The following is a 24,491-nucleotide window of genomic DNA, read 5'->3' as shown; positions in this document are numbered from 1 at the left end:
TAGCTTGCAATTGAGTCTGGACGCCATGAGATATATCTCCTGCGTTCCCCATCTGAGACCAATCTCTGCAAACACTTCGGGGTGAAGAGACCATTCCCCCTGATGGAAGGATTGCCTGCTGAGGAAGTCGGCTTCCCAGTTCACACCTGGAATGTGGATCGCTGAGAGCGAGCAGCTGTGGGACTCGGATCGCTGAGAGCGAGCAGCTGTGGGACTCGGATCGCTGAGAGCGAGCAGCTGTGGGACTCGGATCGCTGAGAGCGAGCAGCTGTGGGACTCGGATCGCTGAGAGCGAGCAGCTGTGGGACTCGGATCGCTGAGAGCGAGCAGCTGTGGGACTCGGATCGCTGAGAGCGAGCAGCTGTGGGACTCGGCCCACTCCAAAAACCGAGATACATCCCTCATTGCTAGGGAGCTCCTCGTTCCCCCCTGGTGGTTGGTGTAAGCCACCAAGGTAATGTCGGTCTGGAATCTGATGAAGATGAATGACCCCAGAGGAGGCCACGCCCTCAGAGCATTGTAGATTGCTCAAAGTTCCAGAATATTTATCGGAAGGAGAGACTCCTCCCGAGCCTATTTTCCTTGTGCCAATCTGGCACCCCAAACGGCCAGACTCGCGTCAGTGGTCACAATCTCCCAGGACGGTCTCAGGAAGGATGTACCTAGGGACAGATGCTCCGGACGGATCCCCCAAGATAGGGAGTCCCTGGTCCGAGCATTCATGGATATCCGCTGTGATAGATCTGAATGATCGACGTTCCACTGTCTCAACATGCACAATTGAAGAGGTCTGAGATGGAACCTGGCGAAAGGGATGCCGTCTATGCTGGAAACCATGAGCCCGATCCATCTCCATACACTGAGCCACCAAAGGGCTTGAGTAAGACTGAAGGACAAGACAGGTGGATGCAATCTTCATGCGTTGGGGGGGGGGGGTACTGGTACGATAACACCTAGAGAGGAGAGATCCCTCACACAATCTAGAAAGGCCTCTCTCTTTTCCGGTCTTAACAGGTTTGGTCTGCTCCTGGGCGGATGGGACCTGAAACCTATCCTGGGGGACAACCTCCAGAACTCATGGGTAATGAACGTCCTGCAACCAGGCTTCGGAGAAGAAAGACAATCTGCCCCATACTTGGTCTGGAGACCGGTAGGGAGCCGCTCCTTCATGCCGATTTAGTCTCGGCAGGCTTCTTGTTCAGCTTGGACTTATTCCAAGACTGAGGAGGCTTCCAAGTTCCCTTGGACTGATCCACTTTCGCAACTAGCTGCTGACGCGCTGGGACTTGTCCGCGCGAAAGGTACGAAAAGTAGATCCTTTAGGCTTCGCCTTCTTATCCTGCGGTAGGAAAGCTCCCTTGCCTCACGTAACAGTGGATATGATCAAATCCAATCCTGGACCGAACAGAATCTTTCCTTGAAAAGGCAGGGACAAAAGCCTCGACTTAGAGGTCATGTCTGAAGACCAAGACTTTAGCCACAGTGCCCAGCGACCTAAAACAGAGAATCCTGAAACCTTTGCGTTCAGGCTACTTTGCATATTGGCGTCAAAAATGAAAGAATTGGCAACCTTCAACGCCTTAATCTTATCCTGTATCACGTCGATGGAAGTCTCCCTCTCGACCATATAACAGGGATTCACACCAATATGCCGCAGCTCCGGAAACCGCGGGTACTGCCGGTTGAAAAACAAACGCTGTATGTTGAAACATTTTCCTTAACATATTTTCCTACTTTTTATCCATGGGCTCTTTAAACGACGAACTATCCTCAAGAGGACTAGTCGTCCGCTTTGCGAGCGTAGAGATGGCACCATCCACTTTAGGGACAGTCCCCACAGCTCGAGCTGAGAGTCCAGAACGGGGAACAGTTTCTTAAAGGAAGAAGGGGAAAAGTAAGAGCCTAATCGCTCCCATTCATTCTTAATATTAGCCATCTTTACCAGAACTGGGAAGGTCTGAGGCATCATCCTGTCCTTGTATACCTTATCAAGCTTAGGAATCTAAGGTTGCTCCGGAAGCTTTGGTTCCAGAACCTCCAGAGTAGCAAGCACTTGCTTCATCAAAAAGCGCAAATTCTCCATCCTAAACCTAAAGTCAGGCTCCTCCGCAGCCAGGGGATGAGATGATACAGATTCGGACCCAGGAGGAGCCTCCTCCGAAGAGTCGGGGTGGGCCTTATCATACAACGCCTCTGATATTTAATTAGGCGTAGACAACCCCTGGGCCGGGCCACCATGATAAGACCTACGCTTGTGCTTAGCAGAACATTGTAAGGTATGGATAACTTTTGATACCGCCGTTTGCAGTTGATCCGCAAAAATCTGAAGGCCAACGAATCTCTCCCGTGGGAGTAATGGTTGGACCCTGGGTTGCTGCATGTGCACTTGGAGATGAAAGCAGGGAACGCACCTCCCGGGACGGGGAGCCCTCAGAGATGGATGGCTCAGTAGTACTAGACATCCTCTTAGTTTTAGAAGTCGCAACTTTTAAGTCATGTGGAAAACACTTGAGCAGGCTGATCTACAAGAACCTCACATCTACAAGAACACACAGGAACGAGACTGTTAAAGAGGGAGTACCCTCTACCGCGTCAGAGTCCTCCATAGCTTGCACTTTTATTATGGACTTGCTTAAAAAATAGGCACCTTTATATCCTCCAACGGCCAAGACACTCACCACCTCCTATGACCCGGACTACAGAAACCGATTTGTCTCCTATGCCGCTGATCAACAAAGGATTTTAAACACCCCATGTCACCTGGGATGCCTCGCAGGACCGTCCCTGCACTAAGGAGAAAACGCGCCAAAATCAGCCGCGCAAATACACCCGGAAGTAAACCATTGCCAGAGCCACATCTCTCACATAACGCAGCAATAACAAACATTATTATGTATAAACCCTCCCTGTTCAATAATCTCCTCACTAGGAATATTAACCCTCGATTCCATAAGATAAAAGGTGCCACACTATGACCCTGTCATGTGTAATCATCTATAAAAAAAATGAAACTATCTTACCAGAATCAATGCCGTGAAACAGGAACACGGCCCTTCAAGTGTGACCGGTAGAAGCATCGCTCCTGACATGGACTTGAGTGCAGAAAGCAGGCAGCAAAACTCTTAAACGCTGATTGCTTGTGGAGCTGTTAATATGAGTCGGGATGGTTTCGCAGAATGACTCTCCCTGCATCTCCGGACTCCAACTTTCATTCAGGCTCTCACTGAGAGGCTGACCGGACTACTTAAAACTTCAGTCCCATTCCGAAGAGTACTACCATCCATAAGAGACTACTCCGAATCTTCGGCACTTCTCTGCCACCCTCCTGTAACGAAAGGCAAAGAATAACTGGGAGATGAGGGGAGTGAGGGAGGTATTTAAGCCTTTGGCTGGGGTGTCTTTGCCTCCTCCTGGTGGCCAGGTTCTTATTTCCCAAAAGAAATGAATGAAGCCGTGGACTCTCTTCACCTTTAGATGGAAAGTGACATGAAACTTAAATTTTTTATGCTCAATCTGAATTATGAAAGAAAATAAAAGTAAATTGGAAAGTTGTTAAATTATAAAATTTGCTTCATTCTCTTGGTATTTGCTGAAGAAGTATTTCACTACAGGTAGCTAGCTGATCACATTAGATCAGCCAATGACAAAACTTATCTATGAGTAGCCACCAATTAGCAGCTAGCTCCCAGTAGTGCATTGCTGCTCCTAAGCCTACCAATGTATGATTTTCAACAAAGGATACATGGAGAACAAACAATTAAGAGAGCATGCAATTTTAGACAACTTTCCAATTTATTTCTGTTATGAAAGAAAATGTTTGGGTTTCATGCTCAAAAAAACATCCCCCCTAGACAAAGAAGAGATACCTGAAAAGCTCTCCCATAGGAATTCCTCCCTCCGGCAGCACAGGGGTGATGAGCTCAGCCAGATAAAGCCAGATGTGTGGTATGTCAATTTCCATGTCTTCTCCAACTTCAACAACTTCTAACACACTGGTAATAGAGCCACATTATAGTAAGTTAGATGGCAGATGGAACAAGAGCACAGATTCTCCACATTCTAATTGAAATATTAAATTTCTATACAACATTAAATTTACCCCTTGTAGTACTGTTCCTTGGACAGTCTCTCTGCCTTCACCAGCTCGTATAAAAGTTGACCCATACGCTCTCGAGCAATAGTGCTTCTTTCAAGGGTTGACTCTATACCATTCCGTACAAAGATGAAGAGTAGTGTGGGGCAATTAAGTTCCTGTACACACTGCAATGCTTCCTAGAGGGGGAAAAGGTGTGTCAAATAAAGGGAATGGATACAAACATAGAACACCTAAGCCCTACTGTGAATGCTGGTTTACCTTCATATCATTGATGTGCAGATATTCTTCTATGATGGCTTTTGATTTCTTTTCCAACTCCTCCTCAGACAGAGATGGTTTTGTGATGGCTGTTACTGCTGCAGGAGGGGGGAGATCTCGCTTCACTGATGAGACAAGGATATAATGAGGAGGAAGTGACAAATTATCAGAGCCGCAGTATGTGAAAGAGAAGGGACACTTTAATGCAAGGAGGAACATGCAACCTACTAACCCGTTTCTTTACTGCGGTCCCTCTGTTCTGTCATACTGGCTACCTTCCTAACAGCCTCTTGAGGTATATGAGCCTCTCTCTCTCTGCTCCGGTCCTCAGTCTCCTTGCTGTAACTCCTCTTGGTGAGAAGAGGACGTGCCCTGTCTGAACGATCACTTCTGTCAAAGATAACTGCCTTATCAAATCTCTCATTCCTTTCAAATCGGTCACCGCGATCCTTCTCTGATCGATCACGGCTGGAGCTTCCCCTGAAAAAGAAAAAAACTCCCACTGATTTAACAACCTTAGTTTATTACAAATAATGGGGGTGCTTCAGACATTGGCCATTTAGCCCCTATTTAAAGGGCCCAATCTGTTAGTGAACGTTTGTTTCAAGGGATGGTGTACGGTTCTTATTACTTTTTATACAAAATGCAAAGTATAATGTACCGGAAATTGCTCCCTTACATTTATGTATTTGAAATACATTAAAATAGGCTGAGATTGACGGTAGAGCAGCAGACATTTATTCTAACCCCCCCCCCCCCCCCCTCCACACAATGGCCTCATCATATCGCTGTCTGATTACCCAAAAGTGCCATTGAAAATCATCATTTTAGTTCACATCTCCATTCTGTAGATTCATGTTCTCATAGGTTTAATATAGCCAATACTTAAGAACTGAAATTTTTAGTATTGGTGTGTAACAATAGGAAAAAGTAGCTCTCTCAAATGACAAAATAAATAATCAGGGTTCAATTTAATACACTCCAACAGGTAAAATGAAAAAACATATTTATGTAAGAACTTACCTGATAAATTAATTTCTTTCATATTGGCAAGAGTCCATGAGCTAGTGACGTATGGGATATACAATCCTACCAGGAGGGGTAAAGTTTCCCAAACCTCAAAATGCCTATAAATACACCCCTCACCACACCCACAATTCAGTTAACGAATAGCTAAGTAGTGGGGTGATAAAGGAGTAAATAGCATCAAAGGAATTTGGAAATAATTGTGCTTTATACAAAAAATTATAACCACCATAAAAAGGGGGGGCCTCATGGACTCTTGCCAATATGAAAGAAATTAATCAGGTAAGTTCTTCCATAAATTATGTTTTCTTTCATGTAATTGGCAAGAGTCCATGAGCTAGTGACGTATGGGATAGCAATACACAAGATGTGGAACTCCACAAGAGTCACTAGAGAGGGAGGGATAAAATAATAACAGCCATTTTCCACTGAAAAAATAATCCACAACCCAAAATAGAAGTTTAATCTTTAAATAACAAGAAAAACTTAAAACATCAGCAGAAGAATCAAACTGAAACAGCTGCCTAAATAACTTTTCTACCAAAAACTGCTTCTGAAGAAGCAAATACATCAAAATGGTAGAATTTAGTAAATGTATGAGGACCAAGTTGCCGCTTTGCAAATCTGATCAACTGAAGCTTCATTCTTAAAAGCCCATGAAGTGGAGACTGAACTAGTAGAATGAGCTGCAATTCTCTGAATCTGGGTCTTACCCGACTCCAAATAAGCTTGATGAATCAAAAGCGTTAACCAACAAGCCAAGGAAATAGCAGAAGCCTTCTGACCTTTCCTAGGACCAGAAAATAAAACAAATAGACTGGAAGTCTTCCTGAAATCTTTAGTAGCTTCAACATAATATTTCAAAGCTCTTACCACATCCAAAGAATGTAAGGATCTTTCCAAAGAATTATTTGGATTAGGACACAAGGAAGGGACAACAATTTCTCTACTAATGTTGTTAGAAATCACAACCTTAGGTAAAAATTGAAATGAAGTCCGCAAAACCGCCTAATCCTGATGAAAAATCAGAAAAGGAGACTCACAAGAAAGAGCAGATAGCTCAGAAACTCTTCTAGCAGAAGAGATAGCCAAAAGGAACAACACTTTCCAAGAAAGTAGTTTAATGTCCAAAGAATGCATAGGCTCAAATGGAGGAGCCTGTAAAGCCTTCAAAACCAAATTAAGACTCCAAGGAGGAGAAATTGATTTAATGACAGGCTTAATACGAACTAAAGCCTGTATAAAACAGTGAATATCAGGACGTTTAGCAATATTTCTGTGAAATAAAACAGAAAGAGCAGAGATTTGTCCCTTCAAGGAACTTGCAGACAAACCTTTATCCAAACCATCCTGATGTAACTGTAAAATTCTAGGAATTCTAAAAGAATGCCAAGAGAATTTATGAGAACACCATGAAATGTAAGTCTTCCAAACTCGATAATAAATCTTTCTAGAGACAGATTTATGAGCTTGTAACATAGTATTAATCACTGAGTCAGAGTAAACTCTATGACTTAGCACTAAGCGTTCAATTTCCATACCTTCAAATTTAAGGATTTGAGATCCTGATGGAAAAATAGAACTTGATGGAAAAATGGGCCTTAACTGAAGAGGGCAAGGTTGGCAACTGGACATCCGAACAAGATCCGCATACCAAAACCTGTGAGGCCATGCTGGAGCCACCAGCAACACAAATGATTGTTCCATGATGATTTTGGAGATCACTCTTGGAAGAAGAACTAGAGTCAGAAAGATGTAAGCAGGTTGATAACACCATGGAAGTGTCAATGCATCCACTGCTTCCGCCTGAGCATCCCTGGACCTGGACAGGTATCTGGGAAGTTTCTTGTTTAGATGAGAGGCCATCAGATCTATCTCTGGAAGACCCCACACCTGAACAATCTGAGAAAACCCATCTGTTTTGTAAGGTCTGACGGCTGAGATAATCCGCCTCCCAATTGTCTACACCTGGGATATGCACCGCAGAGATTAGACAGGCGCTTGATTCCGCCCAAGCAAGTATCCAAGATACTTATTTCATGGTTTGGGGACTGAGTCCCACCCCGATGATTGACATATGCCACAGTTGTGATATTGTCTGTCTGAAAGCAAATGAATGGTTCTCTCTTTAACAGAGGCCAAAATTGAAGAGCTCTGAAAATTGCACGGAGTTCTAAAATATTGATTGGTAACCTCGCCTCTTGAGATTTCCAAACCCCTTGTGCTGTCAGAGATCCCCAAACAGCTCCCCAACCTGAAAGACTTGCATCTGTAGTTATAATAGTCCAGGTTCGGCGAACAAAAGAAGTCCCTTGAACTAAACGCTGGTGATTTAACCACCACGTCAGAGAGTGTCGAACATTGGGATTTAAGGATATTAATTGTGATATCTTTGTATAATCCCTGCACCATTGATTCAGCATACAAAGCTGGAGAGGTCTCATGTGAAAACGAGCAAAAAAGAATCACGTCCGATGCTGCAGTCATGAGGCCTAAAACTTCCATGCACATAGCCACTGAAGGGAATGACTGAGAATGAAGGTGCCGACAGGCTGCAACCAATTTCAAACGTCTCTTGTCTGTTAGAGACAGAGTCATGGACACTGAATCTATCTGGTAACCTAAAAAGGTGACCCTTGTCTGAGGAATCAAGAAACTTTTTGGTAAATTGATCCTCCAACCATGTTTCCGAAGAAACACTAGTTGATTTGTGTGAGATTCTGCAGAACGTAAAGACTGAGCTAGTACCAAGATATTGTCCAAATAAGGAAAGACCGCAATACCTTGTTCTCTGATTACAGAGAGAAGGGCACCTAGAACCTTTGAAAAGATTCTTGGAGCTGTTGCTAGGCCAAACGGAAGAGCAACAAATTGGTAATGCTCGTCTAGAAAAGAGAATCTCAGGAACGGATAATGTTCTGGATGAATCTGAATATGAAGGTGTGCATCCTGCAAGTCTATTGTAGACATATAATGTCCTCGCTGAACAAAAGGCAGAAAAGTCCTTATAGTCACCATCTTGAAAGTTGGTACTCTTGCATAATTCAAAATTTTCAGATCCAGAACTGGTCTGAAAGAATTTTCCTTCTTTGTGAAAATGAATAGATTTGAATAAAACCCCAGACCTTGTTCCTGAAAAGGAACCGGCATGATTACCCCTGAAAACTCCAGGTCTGAAACACACTTCAGGAAAGCCTGAGCTTTTACTGGATTTGCTGGGATGCGCGAGAAAAAAAATCTTCTCACAGGAGGTCTTACTCTGAATCCTATTCGATACCCTTGAGAGACAATGCTCTGAATCCAATGATTTTGGACAGATTTTATCCAAAAATCCTTGAAAAACCTTAATCTGCCCCCTACCAGCTGAGCTGGAATGAGTGCCGCACCTTCATGCGGACTTAGGAGCTGACTTTGGTTTCTTAAATGGCTTGGATTTATTCCAATTTGAGGAAGGCTTCCAATTGGAAACAGATTCCTTGGAGGAAGTGTTAGATTTGTGTTCCTTATTCTGACAAAAGAAACGAAAATGGTTAGAAGCCTTAGATTTACCCTTAGGTTTTTTTATCCCGAGGCAGAAAAACTCCCTTTCCCCAGTAACAGTTGAAATAATAGAATTTAACTGAGAACCAAATAAATTATTACCTTGGAAAGAAAGAGATCGTAATCTAGATTTAGATGTCATATCAGCATTCAAAGATTTAAGCCACAAAGCTCTTCTAGCTAAAATAGCTAAAGACATGGATCTAACATCAATATTGATAATATCAAAAATGGCATCACAAATAAAATGATTATCATATTGCAGTAAGCGAATAATGCTAGATATGTCAGAATCCAATTCTTGTTGTTCCTTAGATAAGATTAAAGCTTCCTATCTAAAGGATCCTTAATGAAAGTACTATCTTCCATAGGAATAGTGGTACGTTTAGCAAGAGTAGAAATTGCCCCATCAACTTTGGGGACTTTTTCCCAAAATTCTATAGAATTTGCTGGTAAAGGATACAATTTTTTAAACCTTGAAGAAGGAATAAAATAAGTACCTGGCTTATTCCATTCCTTAGAAATCATATCAGAAATAGCATCAGGAATAGGAAAAACCTCTGGAGTAACCACAGGAGGTTTAAAAACAGCATTTAAACGTTTATTAGACTGAACATCAAGAGGACTGGTTTCCTCAATATCCAAAGAAATTAACACTTCTTTTAATAAAGAACGCATATACTCTATTTTAAATAAGTAGATTTGTCGGTGTCAATATCTGAGGAAGGATCTTCTGTTTCAGATAGATCCTCATCAGAAGAGGATGAATTATTATGTTGTCTGTCATTTGAAATTTCATCAACTGAATGAGAAGTTTTAAAAGACCTTTCACGTTTATTAGAAAGTGGAAATGCAGACAAAGCCTTCTGAATAGAATCTAACAAATTCTTTAAAAATCATAGGTATATCACGTACATTAGAAGTTGAAGGAACTGCAACTGGCAATGTACTACTACTGATGGACACACTATCTGCATGTAAAAGTTTATCATGACAACTATTACAAATGGCATTTGGTGGAATAATTTCCACAATCTTACAACAAATGCACTTAGCTTTGGTAGAACCGATGTCAGGCAGCAAAGTTCCAACAGATACTTCTGAGGCAGGATCAGATTGAGACATCTTGCAAAATGTAAAAGAAAAAACATATAAAGCAAAATTATCAATTTCCTTAAATGACAGTTTCAGGAATGGGAAAAAATGCAAATAGCATAGCCCTCTGACAAAGAAAAAGGCAAGAAGCAAACATCACTGGGGTATTAATTTAATGAAAAAAATTGGCACCAAGTATGACGCACAACGTAACTAAATTTTTTTGGGCGCCAACAATATTCGGAAATGACACACTCGCGTCACTAACGACGCAACCGTGCGTAAGGCTTCAGCGTCAACTACGACGCCGTAAAGGACGACGTTGCGTCAACAGGTGTACTTTTCACGCCAAAAAATTCTTGCGCCAAAAATGACGCAATAAAGTCTAGCATTTGGCGCACCCAATACCGCCCGCAATTTGCAAGAAAAAAAGTAGTCAATTAGAAAAAAAAAAAAAAGACTAAACCCCAGGTAAGAAAATTATTTGTTAAAATGTTTTTTTCCCCCCAAATATGAAACTGACAGTCTGCAGAAGGAAATGCATGAACCTGACTCATGGCAAATAAAATACATATATTTAGAACTTTATATAAAAGCATAAAGTGCCAAACCATAGCTGGGGTGTCTTAAGTAATAAAAAACATACTTACCGAAAGACACCCATCCACATATAGCCAAACCAGTACTGAAACAGTTATCAGTAGAGGTAATGGTATATGAGAGTATATCGTCGATCTGAAAAGGGAGGTAGGAGAGGAATCTCTATGACCGTTAACAGAGAACCTATGAAATAGACCCCCGTTATGGAAATCATTGCATTCAATAGGTGATACATCCCTCTGATATTCGCTGTACTCAGAGGAATCGGGCTTCAAAATGCTGAGAAGCGCATGTCAACGTAGAAATCTTAGCACAAACTTACTTTACCACCTCCATAGGAGGCAAAGTTTATAAAAAACTGAATTGTAGGTGTGGCGAGGGGTGTATTTATAGGCATTTTGAGGTTTGGGAAACTTTGCCCCTCCTGGTAGGATTGTATATCCCATATGTCACTAGCTCATGGACTCTTGCCAATTACATGAAAGAAAAACTATGCTTACCTGATCAATAAAAATTTCATGGTGGTGAGAGTCCACAATGCATTCCGTATGGGAATAAATTGCTACCACTAGGAGTAGACAAAGTTTACTAGACCCCAAGGGCCTTATAAAACTGCTCCCACTTACCTTAACATATAACCAAGCAGTATGGTTAACGAAGGAGTAAGTACAAAAAAAAAAAAAAAAAAAGCATGAAATTTTTTTTTTTTTTTAATGATTAACTGATAAATTAACTGATAAATTTGTTTCTTTTTAGACACGATGAGCTTGAAGAACCTTTCTCCCAAAAGCAGCCTCAGCCAAAATCAAATTTGAAGAACTTTGAAAAAGTGTGAAGAGAGGACCAAGTTGCAGCCTTGCAAATCTGTTCCACAGAAGCTTCATTCGTGAATGCCCATGAGGAAGCAACAGTCCTCGTGGAATGAGCCATAACTCTCTCTGGAGGCTGCTGTCCAGCAGTCTCATATGCAAAACGTATGATACTCTTCAGTTAAAAAGAAGTAGCCATAGCCTTCTGTCCCTTACGTTTTCCTGAGAAAACCACAAACAAAGAAAAAGACTGACTAAAATCCTTAGTCGTCTGCAGGAGAAAACTTTAAAGCACGGACCACGTCTAAATTGTACAGTCGTTCCTTCTGAGAAAAAGGATTAGGACACAAGGAGGAACAACAATCTCCTGATTAATGTTCCGATCAGAAACAACTGTAGGAAGAAATCCTAATCTAGTACATAAAACTACCTTATCTGAATGGAAAATAAGGTAAGGAGACTCATACTGCAATGCAGAGAGCTCTGACACTCTACAAGCAGAGGAAAGAGCAATAAGAAATAAAACTTTCCAAGATAACAACTTAATATCTAAGGAATGCATAGGTTCAAACAGAGCCCCTTGAAGTTTAAGAACTAAATTCAGACTCCATGGAGGGGTAACTGGTTTCAACACAGGCCTGATCCTGACCAAGGCATGACAGAATGATTGTACATCCGGAACATCCGCCAGACGTTTGTGTAACAAAATAGATAATGCCGAGAATTGACCCTTTAGGGAAGCCTTTCTCCAAACCTTCTTAGAGAAAAGACAAAATTCTAGGAACCCTAACTACTCCATGAGTAGCCCTTAGATTCACACCAAAGAGATATTTACGCCATATTTTATGGTTAATCTTTTCTAGTTACAGGCTTGCTATCCTGAATCATGGCTCCAAGCAGTAACCCTTTAGAGAAACTAGATTTGGGTGAAAGAAGGACCCTTGAATTAGGAGGTCCTTCTTCCAAGGAAGTCTCCACAGTGCAGAGATGACATATACACCAGAACCGCATACCAAATCCTCCGAGGCCAAGCAGGAGCAATGAGGATCACTGATGCCCTCTCCTGCTTGATCCGAACAATGACCCGAGGAAAAAGCACAAACGGAGGAGTTTGGTATGCTAGACTGAAGGTCCAAGGAACCGCCAGAGCATCTATCAGATCCGCCTGGGTGTCCCTAGACCTCGACCCATATCTCGGGAGCTTGGCATTCTGTCGAGATGCCAAGAGGTCTAATTCCGGCTGACCCCACCTGAGAATCAGGCTAGAGAACACTTCTGGATGGAGCTCCCACTCCCCCGGACGAAAGGTCTGCCTGTTCAGAAAACCCATCTCCTAGTTGTCCACCCTTGGGATGTGGATCAACAGGCAACAAGAATAAGCCTCCGCCCACTGAATTATCTTGGTTACCTCTCATCGCTAAGGAACTCCTCGTTCCTCCCTGATGATTGATGTAAGCCACTGAAGTTATGTTGTCCAACTGGAACGAGGCTAACTGAGGCCAGACGAGCATTAAAGATCACTCTCAGCTCCAGGATGTTTATAGGAAGAACAGACTATGACTGAGTCCACACTCCCTGAGCCTTTTAGAGAACCCTAGAAGGCTGACGTCTTGTCATAATCACCCAAGATGGTCTGTGAAAGCAGGTTCCCTGGAAAAGATGATCCAGAGACAACCACAATTGAAGAGAATCCCTTGTCTCCTGCTCCAGAAGTATTTGAGGAGACAAATCCGCATAATCTCCATTCCATTGCCTGAGCATGCTTAACTGCAGAGGTCAGAGATGGAACCGAGCAAACGGGATGATGTCCATTGCCGCTACCATCAGTCTGATTACCTCCATGTACTGAGCCACTGATGGCCAAGGAATGGACTGAAAAGCTAGACAGGTATCGAAAATCTTTGACTTCCTGACTCCTGTCAGAAAAATCTTCATCAATAGGGAACCTTATATGGTTCCCAAGAAAGTTACTCTTGTATTTGGGACTAAGGAACTTATCCAAATATACCTTCCCACTGAGATCGCAGGAAGGAAAAAGACATTTCTGTGTGGAACCTTGCTTGTTGAAAGTATTGCGCCTGGACTAGTAAGTCGTCAAGATAGGGCGCAACTGCAATGTCCCGTAACCTAAGCACCACCAACAGCGATCCCAGAACCTTTGAGAAAATTCTAGGAGCTATGGCAACACCGAAGGGAAGAGCCACAAATTCTAAGTGTTTATCTAGAAAAGCAAACCTTAGAAACTTGTGATGATCCCTGTGAATGGGAACATGCAGGTACGCATCCTTTAAATCCACTTTTGTCATAAATTGACCCTCTTGGATCAAAGGGAGAATGGAACGAATAGCTTCCATCTTGAAGGACGATACTCTGAGAAATTTGTTCAGATTCTTGAGATCTAAACTTGGCCTGAAGGTTCCCTCTTTCTTTGGGAACTATGAATAGACTGGAATAAAATCCCAGAACCTGTTCCTGAACCGGAACAATCACTCCCAAGTTGGAAAGTTCTTACGCATTGTAAGAACGCCTCTTTCGTCTGGTCTGCAGACAATCTTGAAACAGAAACCTGCCTCTGGGAGGAAAACTCTTGAATTCTAACTTGTATCCCTGGGACACTATTTCTATTACCCAGGGATCCTGAAAGTCTCGAGCCCAAGCCTGAGCGAAGCAGGAAAGTCTGCCCTTACAAGATCCGGTTCCGGATCGGAGGCATGCCCTTCATGCTGTCTTTGATTCAACAGCAGGCTTCTTGGATTGTTTTCCCTTATTACAAGATTGATTAGGTCTCCATGCAGGCCTAGTCTATTCCTGTTTGGAGGCAGTAGAGGAAGAATTTCCCTTGATATTTCGAAAGGAACGAATATTGCTCTGCCGTCCTTTTTATTTCTTTCTTTTATCCTGAGGGAGATGATGACCTTTACCTCCCGTGATATCGGAGATAATTTCTGACAGGCCAGGTCCAAACAAGGTCTTCCCCTTGTAAGGAATAGCTAGAGGCTTAGACTTAGAGGACAGATCCGCAGACCAAGGCTTTAACCATAATGCTCTGGAGTTAGAATAGAGAAACCCGAAATCTCTGCTCCCAGTTTGATAACTTGAAGGGAAGCATCTGTAAAAAAAAAAAAAAAAGGAATTAGCCAGTATAAGAGCTTTTATCCTATCCTGGGTTTCATCCAAAGAAGTTTCTGTCCTAAAAGCATCAGACAACGCATCAAACCAATATGCCGCCGCACTAGTGACTGTAGCAATGCACACCGCTGTCTGCCATTGCAAACCCTAGTATAACCCTATATGGTACAAGAAAAACTTCATCATGAAGGACACATTTAGTATAATTAACTGGACTCTCTAGGATAGACTACGCCGGTAGTGTCGGAGTCGTCCAGGGTAGCTAAAACCTCCACAAGTTACAAATGGAAGAAATCAAGCTAAAATTAAAGGAAAGCAACCTCAGGATCAGATAAAGGTATTACCCCATCTGAGTTTGAGAATTCCCCCTCAAATACTACCGAAGTATCCCCCTCTTGCATATACAGGGAAGAAAAATTCGGAATATTAAGCACAAACTTTACTTCACCACCTCCATAGGAGGCAAAGTTTGTAAAACTGAATTGTGGGTGTGGTGAGGGGTGTATTTAAAGGCATTTTTAGATTTGGGAAACTTTGCCCCTCATGGTAGGATTGTATATCCCATACGTCACTAGCTCATAGACTCCTGCCAATTACATGAAAGAAATATTTCCGTCAAACCCGGCCCAAACAATGTCTTTCCATTGTAAGGGATAGCCAAAAGGTGACACATCCGCAGACCAAGATTTTACCATAAAGCTCTGCGAGCCAGTACGGCAAAACCGGAAAATCTTGGTTTCCTACAGGTTATTAAACTGGGAGCAATCTGTAATAAAGGAATTGGCCAACTTAAGGGCCTTGATCATATCCTGGATCTCTTCAAGGGGAGTGTCCGTCCGAATAGAATCGGAGAGTACATCGAACCAGTATGCTGCCGCACCATTGATGGTAGCAATAAACAGCAGAGGTTGCCATTGTAAACCCTGGTGTACATACATTTTCTTGAGTAACCCCTCTAATTTCTTGTCCATAGGATCCTTTAAGGAACAACTATCTTCTATGGGAATAGTGATACTCTTAGCTAGCGTGGAAATTGCCCCTTCCACCTTGGGTACGGTCTGCCAAGACTCCTTGACAGAGTCTGCTATAGAAAACACCTTAAATATAGGAGATGGAGAAAAAGGGATACCCGGTCTCTCCCATTCGCTAGCAATAATCTCTGTAGCTCGATCTGGTACAGGAAAAACCTCCACCATGGCAGGTATATCAAAATACTTGTTTAGCTTACTAGACTTCTTAAGATTAACTACGACAGTAGTGTCGGAGTCGTCCAGGGCAGCTAAAACCTTAAGTAACAAACTGAGGTGTTCGAGCTTAAACCTGAAAGATACAACTTCAGTATTAGCAGAAGTAATTACACTATCTGAGTCTGAGATAGTAGTGTCGGAATAGCCACGACTGTCAGCAACCGATTGTTTACATTTCCTCTTGCGCTTTCCCTGCAGCATGTGAAAAGCAGACAACGCATCAGATACCACTGAGGACATGAGGGAAGCAATGTCTTGCAAAGTAACTCCAGGTGGAGTAAGACGAAGCGCAGAGCACTGGCTGTGTGGACGATAAATTTTGGGACGCTTGAGGAGAAAGCTCAGAAGACTCCTGAACAGCATCAGCCTTAGACAATGTTGGCTCAGGAAAATGTCTATTCCTGTAATGTAAAGTTCTCTCAATACATGAGGAACAGAAAGGGATTGGTGGTTCCACATTAGCATGAAAACATAGAACATGTAACATCTTGCAGGGTCTCTTGGTCCATATTTACTCACCAATAAACAGAATAAACTAATTTTTTATTTAGAAAAAAACCCACACAAAAAAAACAAAAACACGTTACTGTTCCTTTAAATTTTAAAACTGCTTTATTTTTCTGCAATAAAAATATAAAGTATCACAAAAACCACTCCGAACAACCTCTACACCTCAGCTTACCTTTGCTGAGGTGCTTACCTGCCTGACTGAAAACAGAGTGAATATTCTGCTTGTAAAATCGGATTAAACTTCTATTTTTGTGTAAAATGTAGACCGGTAACCGCAACTCTGCCAATGCCTGTGACAAAGCCATTTCTCCGCTCAGGAAAACAGGAAGTGTAGGGGGGGAAAAGCGCAACAGAAAATGCTGTCTCAGATAATCCCGCCCATCGTGGGCGTTACAACGTTAACCTCCCATTCGACTAAATGTATTACCAAAGCCACAGTGAGTAAAGTAACAATAAAAACACCAACTACTGAGCCATGATTCTCTTCTCCAGTGCCTGCTATTGCTGCCAATAATAAATGATCCCCCAGCAAGAGGTGAATGTCTCTTGTTCCACAATCATATTTTAAAGTGCCATCCTTTTATTTTCTGCAATGTGTCCCAGGAAAAAAAATTTATGCTTACCTGATAAATTTCTCTCTTTTGCGATGTACCGAGTCCACAGATTCATCATAACTTGTGGGATATTGTCCTTCCTGACAGGAAGTAGCAAAGAGAGCACCACAGCAGAGCTGTCTATATAGCTCCTCCCTTAACTCCACCCCCCAGTCATTCGACCGAAGGCCAAGGAAGAAAAGGAGAAACTATAAGGTGCAGAGGTGACTGAAGTTTACATAAAAAAAATACTGTCTTTAATAGAGAGGGCGGGCCGTGGACTCTGTACATCGCAAAAGAAAGAAATTTATCAGGTAAGCAGAAATTTTTTTTTCTTTTGCATGATATACCGAGTCCACGGATTCATCCTAACTTGCGGGATACCAATACCAAAGCTTTAGGACACGGATGAAGGGAGGGACAAGACAGGAACCTAAACGGAAGGCACCACTGCTTGCAAAACCTCTCCCCCAAAAATAGCCTCCGAAGAAGCAAAAGTATCAAATTCTAAAAACTTGAAAAAGTATGAAGCGACGACCAAGTCGCAGCCTTACAAATCTGTTCAACAGGAGCATCATTTTTAAAAGCCCATGTGGAAGCTACCGCTCTAGTAGAATGAGCTGTAATTCTTTCAGGAGGCTGCTGTCCAGCAGTCTCATAAGCCAAACGGAAGATGCTTTTCAGCCAAAAGGAAAGAAGTCGCCGTAGTCTTTTGACCCCTACGCTTTCCAGAATAGACAACAAACAAAGAAGATGTTTGACGAAAATCTTTGGTTGCCTGCAAATAAAATTTCAAAGCACGAACCACGTCCAAGTTGTGCAACAGACGTTCCTTCTTACAAGAAGGATTAGGACACCGAGAAGGAACAACAATTTCTTGATTGATATTCCTGTTAGCAACAACCTTAGGTAGGAACCCAGGCTTGGTACGCAAAACCACCTTATCAGCATGGAACACAAGATAAGGAGAGTCACATTGTAATGCAGATAGTTCAGAAACTCTTTGAGCTGAAGAGATGGCAACTAGGAACAAAACTTTCCAAGATAAAAGCTTAATATCTATGGAATGCATGGGTTCAAACGGAACCCCCTGAAGAACTTTAAGAACTAAATTTAGACTCCATGGCGGAGCAATAGGTTTAAACACAGGCTTAATTCTAACGTCTGGAACATCTGCCAGACACTTGTGCAACAAAATAGACAGAGCAGATATCTGTCCCTTTAGGGAACTAGCTGATAATCCTTTCTCAATTCCCTCTTGGAGAAAAGACAAAATCCTAGGAATCCTGATTTTACTCCAGGAAAAGCCTTTGGATTCGCACCAAGAAAGATATTTATGATAAATTTTCCTGGTAACAGGCTTTCGAGCCTGAATCAAGGTATTTATGACTGACTCAGAGAAACCCCGCTTTGATAGAATCAAGCGTTGAATCTCCAAGCTGTCAGTTGCAGTGAAATTAGATTTGGATGCTTGAATGGACCTTGAATCAGAAGGTCCTGTCTCAATGGCAGAGACCATGGTGGAAGGGATGACATGTCCACCAGGTCTGCGTGGCCACGCAGGCACTATCAAAATCACTGATGCTCTCTCCTGTTTGATTCTGGCAATCAGACGTGGAAGAAGAGGGAAATGTGGAAACACATAAGCCAGGTTGAACGACCAGGGTACTGCTAGAGCATCTATCAGTACAGCCTGAGGATCCCTTGACCTGGAGCCGTAACGAGGAAGTTTGGCGTTCTGACGAGACGCCATCAGATCCAACTCTGGTGTGCCCCATAGCCGAACCAGCTGAGCAAACACCTCCGGATGGAGTTCCCACTCCCCCGGATGAAAATCTGCCTCCCAGTTCTCTATACCTGACTAACAAACCCTGCCTGAAAGCCATGTGGGTTATAAACAACCCCAAAGAACCATCAAGCAAATGTCCCATAAAACAGAAAACGTTACTCCCAGACAAAAACATTTGTCCCAAATTCACATAAACTGAGTGACCACAAAAAATGAACCCTTTATGCAAGCTAGTAAAAACCTCCGATAACACTAGGATTACTGCTTACCCTTCCCCTAATGGGGACACTGTCAGCCTTTCTGAGTTAACACAGTCTCTGCAGAAAATATGACTGAACATACCTCATTGCTGTATAGCAAGAAACCGTTCCTCACACTGAAGTTTTCCTGTACTCCTCAGCTTCTGTGGGAACAGCAGTGGACCTTAGTTACAAATGCTAAGATCATCATCCTCCAGGCAGAAAACTTCATCTATGTCCTGCCTGAGAGTAAATAGTACAACACCGGTACCATTTAAAAATAAACACTTGATTGAAGATAAAATAAAACTAATAGTTTAACACCTCTTCTCTTTACTCTTCCTGCTTAGAGCCAGCAAAGAGAATGACTGGGGGGGGGGGGGGGTGGAGTTAAGGGGGGAGCTATATAGACAGCTCTGCTGTGGTGCTCTCTTTGCTACTTCCTGTCAGGAAGGACAATATCCCACAAATTAGACTCGGTATATCATGCAAAAGAAATAAAGTTAGCACTTACCTTAAGACGTCTGCCGGGCAGCTCACTAGGCTTGAGAGGCCAGTTCCCTCACATGGACCGGTGGATAAAAACAAAGTGAGTAAATACATGGGAGGGCAGTATTAAATACATGGGAGGCGCAGCGAGGATTGCACCCCACAAGTTCCCATTGCTTGAAAGCCACCACTGCTCTACTGAAGAGACTGATATGGACTATGGCTACACCATAGGACAAAGCAGAAAAATCTTGCACTGCTGAAAAATAGTAAAATCTTGCTTGAAGAATCTTCTTTCCAACACCTAAACTTTACCACTTCCTTGGTATAACGTAGGCAAAGAGAATGAATGGGGTTGGAGGAAAGGGAGGTGATATTTAACAGCTTTGCTGTGGTGCTCTCTGCCGCCTCCTGCTGGGCAGGAGTGATAGTCCCAATAGTAATTAGAGGATTCGTGGACTCACCGTGTCATTAGAAATATAGGTCTTCCAAACTCGAGCCAGAGAAACCTCTATGACTAAGCGTTCAATTTCCATACCTTCAAATATAAAGATTTGAGATTGTATTATCTGATCAACCGAAGCTTCATTCCTAAACGCCCAGGAATGAGAAACTGACCTAGTAGAATGAGCTTTAATCCTTTGAGGCGGAGTTTTACCCGACACGACATAAGCATGATGAATCAGACTTTAACCAAGACACCAAAGAAATGGCAGAGGCCTTCTGACCTTTCCTGGAACCGGAAAAGATAACAAATAGACTAGAAGTCTTTCGGAAATCTTTAGTAGCTTCAACATAATATTTCAAAGCTCTAACTACATCCAAAGAATGTAATGATCTTTCCTTAGAATTCTTAGGATTAGGACACAATGAAGGAACCACAATTTTTATACTAATGTTGTTAGAATTCACAACTTTAGGTAAAAATTTAAATGAAGTCCGCAACTCCACCTTATCCTGATGAAAAATCAGAAAAGGAGATTCACAAGAAAGAGCAGATAACTCAAACTCTTCTAGCAGAAGAGATGGCCAAAAGGAACAATACTTTCCAAGAAAGTAATTTAATATCCAGAGAATGCATATGTTCAAACGGAGGAGCTTGTAAAGCCCCCAGAATCAAATTCAAACTCCAAGGAGGAGAGATTGACTTAATGACAGGTTTTATACGAACCAAAAGCATGTACAAAACAATGAATATCAGGAAGATTAGCAATCTTTCTGTGAAACAGCACAGAAAGAGCAGAAATTTGTCCTTTCAAAGAACTTGCAGACAAACCTTTATCCAGACCATCCTGAAGAAACTGTAAAATTCTAGGAATTCTAAAAGAATGCCAGGAAAATTGATGAGAAGAACACCAAGAAATGTAAGTCTTCCAGACTCGATATATCTTCCTAGACACAGATTTACAAGCCTGTAACATAGTATTAATTACGGAGTCAGAGAAACCTCTATGACTGAGAATCAAGCGTTCAATCTCCATACCTTCAAATTAATGATTTGAGATCCTGATGGAAAAAAGGACCTTGAGATAGGTCTGGTCTTAACGGAAGAGTCCAAGGTTGGCAAGTAGCCATCCGAACAAGATCTGCATACCAAAACCTGTGAGGCCATGCTGGAGCCACTAGCAGAACAAACGAATGCTCTTTTAGAATCTTGGAGATCACTCTTGGAAGAAGAACTAGAGGCGGAAAGATATAGGCAGGATGATACTTCCAAGGAAGTGACAATGCATCCACTGCCTCCGCCTGAGGATCCCTGGATCTGGACAGATACCTGGGAAGTTTCTTGTTTAGATGAGAGGCCATCAGTTCTATTTCTGGAAGTCCCCAGATTTGAACAATCTGAAGAAAAACCTCTGGGTGAAGAGACCATTCGCCCGGATGTAATGTCTGGCGACTGAGATAATCCGCTTCCCAATTGTCTACACCTGGGATGTGAACCGCAGAAATTAGACAGGAGCTGGATTCCGCCCATACAAGTATCCGAGATACTGTGAGTCCCCCCTTGATGATTGACATATGCCACGGTTGTGACGTTGTCCGTCTGAAAACAAATGAACGATTCTCTCTTCAGAAGAGGCCACGACTGAAGAGCTCTGAAAATCGCACGGAGTTCCAAAATGTTGATTGGTAATCTCACCTCCTGAGATTCCCAAACCCCCTGCGCTGTCAGAGACCCCCATACAGCTTCCCAACCTGTCAGACTCGCATCTGTCGAGATCACAGTCCAGGTTGGAAGAACAAAAGAAGCCCCTTGAACTAAACGATGGTGATCTGACCACCACGTCAGAGTGTCGTACAATCGGATTTAAAGATATTAACTGATATCTTTGTATAATCCCTGCACCACTGGTTCAGCATACAAAGCTGAAGAGGTCGCATGTGAAAACGAGCAAAGGGGATCGCGTCCGATGCAGCAGTCATAAGACCTAGAATTTCCATGCATAAGGCTACCGAAGGGAATGATTGAGACTGAAGGTTTCGACAAGCTGAAACCAATTTCAGACATCTCTTGTCAGTCAGAGACAAAGTCACGGACACTGAATCTATTTGGAAACCTAAAAAGGTTACCCTTGTCTGAGGAATCAATGAACTCTTTGGTAAAATTGATCCTCCAACCATGTTCTTGAAGAAACGACAAGTCGATTCGTATGAAATTCTGCTAAATGTGAAGACTGAGCAAATACCAAGATATCGTCCAAATAAGGAAATACCACAATACCCTGTTCTCTGATTACAGATAGAAGGGCACCGAGAACCTTTGAAAAAATCCTTGGAGCTGTTGCTAGGCCGAACAGCAGAGCCACAAACTGGTAATGCTTGTCTAGAAAAGAGAATCTCAGAAACTGAAAGTGATCTGGATGAATCTGAATATGAAGATATGCATCCTGTAAATCTATTGTGGACATATAATGCCCTTGCTGAACAAAAGGCAGGATAGTCCTTACAGTTACCATTTTGAATGTTGGTATCCTTACATAACGATTCAATATTTTTAAATCCAGAAGTGGTCTGAAGGAATTCTCCTTCTTTGGTACAATGAATAGATTTGAGTAAAACCCCAGACCCTGTTCCAGAACTGGAACTGGCACAATTACTCCAGCCAACTCTAGATCTGAAACACATTTCAGAAATGCTTGAGCCTTCACTGGGTTTATTGGAATGCGAGAAAGAAAAAATCTTCTTGCAGGAGGCCTTACCTTGAAACCTATTCTGTACCCTTGTGAAACAATGTTCTGAATCCAAAGACTGTGAATCGAATTGATCCAAATTACTTTGAAAAATCGTAATCTGCCCCCTACCAGCTGTGCTGGAATGAGGGCCGCACCTTCATGTGGACTTGGGAGCTGGCTTTGGCTTTCTTAAAGGCTTGGATTTATTCCAGACTGGAGATGGTTTCCAAACAGAAACCGTTCCTTTAGGGGAAGGATCAGACTTCTGTTCCTTATTCTGACGAAAAGAACGAAAACTATTAGCAGCCCTATATTTACCTTTAGATTTTTTATCCTGAGGTAAAAAAGTTCCTTTCCCCCCAGTAACAGTTGAAATAATAGAATCCAACTGGGAACCAAACAATTTATTACCTTGGAAAGAAAGGGAAAGCAAAGTTGACTTAGAAGACATATCTGCATTCCAAGTTTTAAGCCATAAAGCTCTTCTAGCTAAAATAGCTAAAGACATATACCGGACATAAACTCTAATGATATCGAAGATGGCATCACAAATAAAGTTATTAGCATGTTGAAGAAGTTTAACAATGCTATGAGTATTATGATCTGACACTTGTTGTGCCAAAGCCTCCAACCAAAAAGTGGAAGCTGCCGCAACATCAGCCAAAGAAATAGCAGGCCTAAGAAGATTACCTGAACATAAATAAGCTTTCCTTAGAAAGGATTCAATTTTCCTATCTAAAGGATCCTGAAAGGAAGTACTATCTGCCGTAGGAATAGTAGTACGTTTAGCGAGAGTAGAGTTAGCCCCATCAACTTTAGGGATTTTGTCTCAAAACTCTAATCTGTCAGATGGCACAGGATACAATTTCTTAAACCTTTTAGAAGGAGTAAATGAATTACCCAGATTATTCCATTCCTAGAAATTACTTCAGAAATAGCATCAGGGACAGGAAAAACTTCCGGAATAACTAAAGGAGGTTTAAAAACTGTATTTAAACGCTTAGTAGATTTAGTATCAAGAGGACTAGATTCCTCCATCTCTAATGCGATTAAAACTTCTTTAAGTAAAGAATAAATTCCATTTTAAATAAATATGAAGATTTATCAGTGTCAATATCTGAGACAGAATCCTCTGAACCAGAAAAATCATCATCAGAAACAGACAAATCAGAATGATGTTCATTTAAAAATTCATCTGAAAAATGTGAAGTTTTAAAAAGACCTTTTACATTTACTGGAAGGAGGAACAACAGACATAGCCTTCCTAATAGATTTAGAAACAAAATCTCTTATATTAACAGGAACATCCTGAGTATTAGATGTTGATGGAACAGCAACAGGTAATGGAATATTACTAATGGAAATACTATCTGCATTAGCAAGCTTATCATGACATTCATCACAAACTACAGCCGAAGGGACAGTTACCACAAGTTTACAGCAAATACACTTAACTTTGGTAGAACCAGCATCAGGCAGCGTTTTTCCAGAAGTAGCTTCTGATCCAGGGTCAATCTGAGACATCTTGCAATATGTAAGAGAAAAAACAACATATAAAGCAAAATCTATCAAATTCCTTAAGACCGTTTCAGGAATGGGAAAAAATGCCAATGAACAAGCCTCTAGCAACCAGAAGCAAATGAAAAATGAGACTTAAATAATGTGAAAAAAGGTGGAGACAATGACGCCCACATTTTTTAGCGCCAAAAGAGATGCCCACATTATTGGCGCCTAAATGCTTTTGTCGACAAGAATGACGCCACATCCGGTGACACCAACATTTTTGGCGCAAAACGTCAAAAAAATGACGCAAACACAAACAACTTCCGGCGACAAGTATGACGCCGGAAATGACAAAGAAATTTTTTTCTCCAAAAAAGTCCGCACCAAGAATGACG

At 42.0% G+C, this 24,491-nt stretch overlaps 1 protein-coding gene across 1 annotated transcript in view; it reads right to left on the bottom strand.

Annotated features, from left to right (window-relative positions):
* EIF4G1 (eukaryotic translation initiation factor 4 gamma 1) overlaps positions 1–24,491 on the bottom strand; it is a gene marked incomplete in the record, with an annotated part of 460,856 nt that overhangs the window by 102,761 nt on the left and 333,604 nt on the right. The window contains 4 exon segments of the mRNA XM_053710345.1: positions 3,867–3,992; positions 4,100–4,272; positions 4,355–4,479; positions 4,587–4,834. Coding sequence (XP_053566320.1) covers positions 3,867–3,992; positions 4,100–4,272; positions 4,355–4,479; positions 4,587–4,834 — 672 coding nt within the window.

Source organism: Bombina bombina, chromosome 4 (genome assembly GCF_027579735.1).
Source record: "Bombina bombina isolate aBomBom1 chromosome 4, aBomBom1.pri, whole genome shotgun sequence".
Classification (NCBI taxonomy): Eukaryota; Metazoa; Chordata; class Amphibia; order Anura; family Bombinatoridae; genus Bombina; species Bombina bombina.
Note: the sequence above shows the minus strand (reverse complement) of the source record. Positions and strands in the feature narration are given on the sequence as shown.